The sequence below is a fragment of the Pecten maximus genome, chromosome 13 (genome assembly GCF_902652985.1).
Source record: "Pecten maximus chromosome 13, xPecMax1.1, whole genome shotgun sequence".
In the NCBI taxonomy this organism is placed as follows: domain Eukaryota; kingdom Metazoa; phylum Mollusca; class Bivalvia; order Pectinida; family Pectinidae; genus Pecten; species Pecten maximus.
In genome coordinates this window covers 33245001-33252315 of record NC_047027.1, presented here as the reverse complement: position 1 = coordinate 33252315, position 7315 = coordinate 33245001, and the positions used below count along the sequence as shown (strand labels likewise).

The 7315-nt window shown below is 38.7% G+C and overlaps 1 protein-coding gene across 1 annotated transcript; it reads left to right on the top strand.

The window, feature by feature from the left end:
* The first annotated feature begins 325 nt into the window (after positions 1-325).
* Positions 326-4320, top strand: LOC117340683 (methyltransferase-like protein 27). The gene is made up of 5 exons (XM_033902446.1): positions 326-424; positions 1075-1203; positions 1864-1999; positions 2290-2382; positions 4139-4320. Exons 1-5 carry the CDS (start codon positions 326-328, stop codon positions 4318-4320), a joined length of 639 nt encoding a protein of 212 aa, XP_033758337.1.
* The last annotated feature ends 2995 nt before the right edge of the window (positions 4321-7315 follow it).

Genomic DNA, 7315 nt, shown 5'->3' with positions numbered 1-7315 from the left:
TTTTCAGTTTACATTTTGTCTTTGGAACGTTTTATATACGAAACCAATAAGGTTTTCCCTTTGATTTGAAAATAATATTACGTACAAGTACTATAGGAAAAATACAAAAGAAGTGTGATCTAACTAAATTGTATCTGATGCGGTCACTGTTTAGGTTTAAGTACATTTCTTTGATGCACTGACATGACATTATTTTGTCAAACATTATGCTGATACATCTTAATTGGTATAAAATAAACTGAACATGATTACCTTACAGAACACGACAGTGGAGAGATAGCACTGAAGTCCATGCCTTTTTATTTGATCAAGTAAATCTTCAAAAATGGAGAGCCTTAAGAAATTTTATAAGGAATGTCAGGAAACCAAGACTCGGGAGGAGATGACACATTACTACGACTCTTGGAGTATGTTGTATGAGAAGGTACTGTTAGTTATTCGTAATATTCTATGTTAAATTAGAGTATTGTTTGTACTAATCGTACATCTTAATGACATCATAGTATTTGTCAGTGTTGTTGCAGGACCATATTGCAAATAAGAGACGTCTTTATATTTATAAAGCCCTGGGTAAGTAAAGATACGTAAATTAAATTTTTCATTTTCAATATAACTACATGCTAGCAATGCTAACAGCAACAAGATTCTTCATTTCCTTTTTAGTTAACCTGGTTCAAACGACCAATGTGAGCTTAAGTCAGTGAGCGTTCGAGTCCGTCCGTCCGTTATCATTTACCTTGTAAACACGACTTCAGTAAATATCAACAAAATTTGATGAAACTTTTTATGCAGCAATATATTGACAAGATCTCGACCAAGTTAGAAAATAAAATCATTCAAGAGTCACTTACAGAGGAATTGCCTTTTCTAATATTATTATTATTGGACCTTGTTTTTGCGTTCAACTTTGACATCCGGTTTTGTTTTATGTCACAAGTTCGGATACCTACAGACTTTATTTCTAGTTACATCTGTATCCATTGCCTTTATCTCTAAGTTGCTGAATTTAATCATACAATAGAAAATCAGTTGGGAAAGAGGAACAATAAGGTTTTATTATATTTATTTTAAAAGGAACTTAACCTGGCGGATTATCGCGGTCCATTTATGGTTGCCAACGCCTTGGCTGCATTATACCCCGAGGATCGAGAGAACGTTCACGTCCTTGATGTTGCAGCTGGCACAGGTTTTGTTGGTGAACAGGTAATGTCTTTAACATGATATGTAAAAAGTTCCCTTAATGTAATTAATACTCATATCAATTATTAAATGCTGCATTTGATTATGGTATTGAATGCCATATGACTTTTCACGAAGAATAAGTATTTTAATTCAAACATTATAGCGTGTAGCCAAATTCAAACAAGATTTAGTTTACCGCCATAGTAAATGGAACATTACTTTGACAGAAAAATGAGAATCCCAGCAATAGCTGTAGGTGGAAACGTTTATCGGTTAATGTTTAAAAGCTGCAGACTCCATCTTATACGTGAGACAGTAAACGGTTGAGCACATGCGTGGTCATATGGTTTGTCCTCATTTCATGATAAATAAGTGTGAGTAACTTAACATATACGCAGACGTGAGAAGACAGCTTCCCCTCGTCGGGATGCTCTACTGAAAGTTCATTTTTCCACAAAAGATACACAAAACTGGTTTCGCACTTGATGCAAATGGTATTGGCAATTCGTTTTGATATAGTTGCTTACAGATTGGTATATATAACTGTAGCGTGAGCGTATGAACACACAATTGAAATGCTACTTTAGGAGGAGATAAATATTTGTGAGCTCAATAATTATATCTTTATCATTTTTCTTTCGTGTTTGCTTTTTAATATATATATATATATATATAATTCAGCTAGCCAAACAAGGATTTGTCCAGATAGACGCTTTAGATCCTTCTGAAGGAATGTTAGCTCAAGCAAAAGAAAAGGGCATTTATCAAACGCTAATATGTGAGTATCTTGATGGAAACCAACTTGATATTGCAGCAGGTGAGTTTTAATTGTTTATACCAGGTGTCATTTGTGAACATAACATCAGACATGTATACAAATATAATTGAAATGACATGGAGTTATAACAATATATTGTGGTATCTAAGGATCAGAGAAGATAATTAAATGTAAACATGTAATATATCTATTAGTATTTTTATTTGATGTGTGATAAAAATTATCGGTTTTTATGTTTTCCGACCGTAAATATTGGTTCCAAATTTCCAATTGTATCAACGGACTTCTGAATATTGTTATTAACTCGTTATGTTCATGCACTTCAATAGGTTCCTATGATGTCATCACTATATCTGGAGCTTGTAACAACGGGCACCTGACATGTGAATGCCTACTTGAAGTCGTCCGACTTGTTAAACAAGGTAATTATCCACGTCCAACGTCAAGAAAAGTCCATTGAGTTTACCATAAGCTTATTGTCTTATAATGAATTGTAATAGAATAAGCAATCCATAATTTAGCATTGCTTTATAAAAATGTTCATTCCGGACATTCGATGCGTTCATGTCTATCCGCCAATGCTGTTGTTTAAATCCAAGACAGAATTGACCGCCCTTAAACGTGATATTGCCATCACGATATTTTTTCTACATTTTATTAACAGTGACAGCGTGGTGATTTGATGCCCCTGAAATTCACAAATTCGTTCCAGCACTATAAAACATCCTAAATGTGTAAAACAAAGCAATGCATTTAACAGCTAAGACGGTCACATTTTGGTCAGCCCTAAATAGTATATAGGGGCGGATACTTTAAATTATCACATTTCAGTTTCGTCTTTTGTATATTTTTTCCCTATCCCAACATAATGCAATTTGCAAAAGAAATTGCGGTCATGTGGTAGATTCTGATTGGCTTAAAAATCTGGTTTATTTGGCATATCTAATGGATATTGTTGGCCTATCACATACCACAGCCTCGAAAAACACACATACGAACTCACCGCACACATGCATATCGCAAACACGGGAGGCGGACCTATAAACAAATAAAATCAAACCAAACCAAATTGTTGGAAGTAAGCGATACAGAAAACAAGAGGCCCAATGGGCCTGTATCGCTCACCTGGCTTTACAGCAAATTTGCAGTTGATTGAGGAATGCTGATAAAAAAATTTATTCAAATATCAGAGTAAGCTAGGTTTTTTAATATTCATGTCAATAAATTTTCTAGTCCTTCATTCCAGCATACTATTGGCCTAATATTGGGTCTTGGTGACTCTTTGCTATCGCAAGAGTTAAAAATATTTCACCCCTGTGACCTTAAATGAAGTCAAGGTCATTTATTTGAACAAAATTGGTAGCCCTTCACCCAAGCATGCTACATGCCCAATATCAAGTCCCTTGGCCTCTTGGTTATTGAGAAGAAGTTGTTTGAAGATTATAACCTATTTAACCCATGTGACCTTGAATGAAGGTCAAGGTCATTTATTTGAACAAACTTGGTAGCCCTTCATCCAAGCATGCTACAGGCCCAATATCAAGTCCCTGAGCCTCTGGGTTATTGAGAAGTCGTTTGAAAATTATAAACCTATTTGACCCATGTGACCTTGAATGAAGGTCAAGGTCATTTATTTGAACAAACTTGGTAGCGCTTTACCCCAGCATGCTACAGGCCCAATATCAAGTCCCTGGACCTCTTGGTTACTGAGAAGAAGTTGTTTGAAGATGATAGCCTATTTGACCCATGTGACCTTGATTGAAGGTCAAGGTCATTTATTTGAACAAACTTGGTAGCCCTTCACCCCAGCATGCTACAGGCCTAATATCAAGTCCCTGGGCCTCTTGGTTATTGAGAAGAAGTCGTTTAAATGAAAAAGTTGACGGCCGAACGGACGACGGACGCCGCACCACGACATAAGCTCACTTGCCGTTCGGGCAGGTCAGCTAAAAACCCTCTCAATTCCAATATTTACATTTGGCGCCACAGTTTCCTTACGCATCAACGTTAATTTGGCCGAACAGTATGTTACGCACTGCCATGTTGTTTAAACCTTTACATTTACAATGAAAGAAATAATAATTCTCATTCTCTAGATCTGAACATAATTTAAACAGATGTGGCATTTAGAAAAAAGTTATTAGTGTATTTTACATATAATATATGTTTGCATTGTAGGCGGCTTCTTTGTGTTGTGCACGCGTCCTTGTCTTCTAAACAGAAATGAAAGCAAACAGCATTTCGAAACATGGATGGACGATATTGAGAAAGAAGGAAAATGGAAAATGGTCCGTAAGGATATTCTACCTAAATATTTAAAAGATGAAGACGGCATTATCTTTGTATATCAAATGATGTAACCAGGTCATTATTAAAAACAAGAACAATTTGATAGGTTGGTTGTATTTGATTAACGTCCTATCAACAGCTAAGGTCATTTCAGGATGGCCTCCCGTGCGTGCGATATGCATGCGTGTGGCGAGTGCTGTCCTTTCAGACGATTTACAATATCAAGGATAGAATCGGACTGTGATGATAACGAATTTATTTTGATTGGAAGTGGGCAAATTTAAAGCATTATGATCTATTTCTGAGCATATATACAAAATAAGGCATCATTCTGGAGCGGGAATTTAGAAATTTGTACCCGTGTTTTTGTTGTAAAATGTTGATATTTTCAGAATCTTAATGTAGGGCCTCCATGATGCCCAGATTATGTAGATCAAGCAGAACAGACCAATTCACTTCCTCCAAAGCCCAGATAACCTCGCATGTTAACACGCTATTTCGGACTCAGAAATATTCCTGCAATTTAATCCTATGATATTTCCCTCCACATTGGCCTGATGTATGTACTGTTCATTAACGTTGCATGTGATGCCTACAGATCCGACAATCTAATTAGATTCTAGATGGTCATTCTCACTACGTTACATGAACCCGACCTAAGCTTTGGTTTGGTTTGGTTTATTTTGTTTAACGTCCTATTAACATCTAAGGTCATTTAAGGACGGCTTCCCATGCATGCGACATGTATGCGTGTGGTGAGTGCGTATGTGTGTTTTGGGAGGCTGCGTTATGTTCGTGTTAAGTCTCCTTGTGATAGGCCGGAACTTTTGCCGATTTAAAGTGCTATCTCACTGAAGCATACTGCCGAAGACATCCAGCAGCATACCCCATCCGGTCACATTATACTGACAACGGGCCAACCAGTCGTCCACTCCAAATATGCTGAGCGCTAAGCAGGAGTAGCAACTACCATTTTTAAAGACTCTGGTATGTCTCGGCTAGGGGACAGAACCCAAAACCTTCCTCACAGCGGCGAACGCTCAACTAAAGGCCAAAAGTGAGGCATTGTCAAGGGAGACATTAGGAAGAAGAAAGTTGTTAAGAAAGAGGAGAAAAGATAAGATCCCAAATTCAGTCGCCTCTTACGATCATGCAATGGGGGCAGCAGGTACAAGCGGGCGGGCGGATTGTCCACTATATTTGTTCCCATACGAGTAGAATGATGTTAATCTGGTAAAATTCATGGACAAATGAAAACAATTTACCTGTTTCCAGTAATGTTAATTCTCCATAGGAGCCTGCCCCCGTATAATTTCTTATCTAGCTCAACTACAGTTTTTAGCTCACCTGGACCGAAGGTCCGGTGAGCTTATACCATGGCGCAGCGTCCGTCGTCCGTCCGTCCGTCAACATTTGCTTCAAATCGCTACTAGTCATAAAGTTCTTATTGGATTTTGACCAAATTTGGCCAGAAACATCCTTGGCAGAATGGGAACAGACTTTGCATAAATGGTGACTCTGACCCCTGAGGGGCCAAAGGGGCGGGGCCCAATAGGGGAAATAGAGGTAATTCCTTTAAATCGCTACTAGTCATAAAGTTATGAATGGATTTGAACCCAATTTGGTCAGAAACATCCTTGGGGGAAGGGGAAAAGATTTTGCATAAATGGTGGCTCTGACCCCAAAGGGACCAAAGGGGTGGGGCCCAATAGGGGAAATTAAGGTAATTCCTTTAAATCGCTACTTGTCATAAAGTTATTAATGGATTTGAACCCAATTTGGTCAGAGATATCTTTGGGGGAAGGGGAACAGATTTTGCATAAATGGTGGCTCTGACCCCAAAGGGGCTAAAGGGGCGGGGCCAAATATGGGAAATAGAGGTAATTCCTCTAAATCGCTACTAGTCATAAAGTTATGAATGGATTTGAACCCAATTTGGTCAGAAACATCCTTGGGGGAAGAGGAAGAGATTTTGCATAAATGGTGGCTCTGACCCCCAAGGGGCAAAAGGGGCGGGGCCCAATAGGGAAAATAGAGGTAATTCCTTTAAATCACTACTAGTCATCAAGTTATGAATGGATTTGAACCCAATTTGGTCAGAAACAGCCTTGGGGGAAGGGGAACAGATTTTGCATAAATGGTGATTCTGACCTCCGAGGGGCCAAAGGGGCGGAGCCAAATATGGGAAATAGAGGTAATTCCTTTAAATCACTACTAGTCATAAAGTTATGAATGGATTTGAACCCAATTTGGTCAGAAACAGCCTTGGGGGAAGGGGAACAAATTTTGCATAAATGGTGATTCTGACCCCCGAGGGGCCAAAGGGGCGGAGGGAAATAGAGGTAATTCCTCTAAATCTCTACTAGTCATAAAGTTATGAATGGATTTGAACCCAATTTGGTCAGAAACATCCTTGGGGGAAGGGGAACAGATTTTGCATAAATGGTGATTCTGACCCCCGAGGGGCCAAAGGGGCGGGGCCAAATATGGGAAATAGAGGTAATTCCTCTAAATCTCTACTAGTCATAAAGTTATGAATTGATTTGAATCCAATTTGGTCAGAAACATCCTTGGGGGAAGGGGAAAAGATTTTGCATAAATGGTGGCTCTGACCCCAAAGGGACCAAAGGGGTGGGGCCCAATAGGGGAAATTAAGGTAATTCCTTTAAATCGCTACTTGTCATAAAGTTGTAAATGGATTGGAACCCAATTTGGTCAGAGATATCTTTGGGGGAAGGGGAACAGATTTTGCATAAATGGTGGCTCTGACCCCAAAGGGGCAAAAGGGGCGGGGCCCAATAGGGTAAATAAAGGTAATTCCTTTAAATCACTACTAGTCATAAAGTTATGAATGGATTTGAACCAAATTTTGTCAGAAATATCCTTGGGGGGAAAGGGGAACAGATTTTGCATAAATGGTGATTCTGACCCCTGAGGGGCCAAAGGAGCGGGGCCAAATATGGAAAATAGAGGTAATTCCTCTAAATCTCTACTTGTCATAAAGTTATGAATGGATTTCAACCCAATTTGGTCAGAAACATCCTTGGGGGAAGGGGAACAGATTTT

Excerpts from the sequence above, each read along its gene's own strand:
- LOC117340683 (XM_033902446.1), top strand. The coding sequence starts at position 326 with ATGGAGAGCCTTAAGAAATTTTATAAGGAATGTCAGGAAACCAAGACT. Across the intron at positions 425-1,074 it reads GGAGTATGTTGTATGAGAAG|GAACTTAACCTGGCGGATTA; the intron begins GTACTGTTAGTT and ends TTATTTTAAAAG. Across the intron at positions 2,383-4,138 it reads CGTCCGACTTGTTAAACAAG|GCGGCTTCTTTGTGTTGTGC; the intron begins GTAATTATCCAC and ends TTTGCATTGTAG.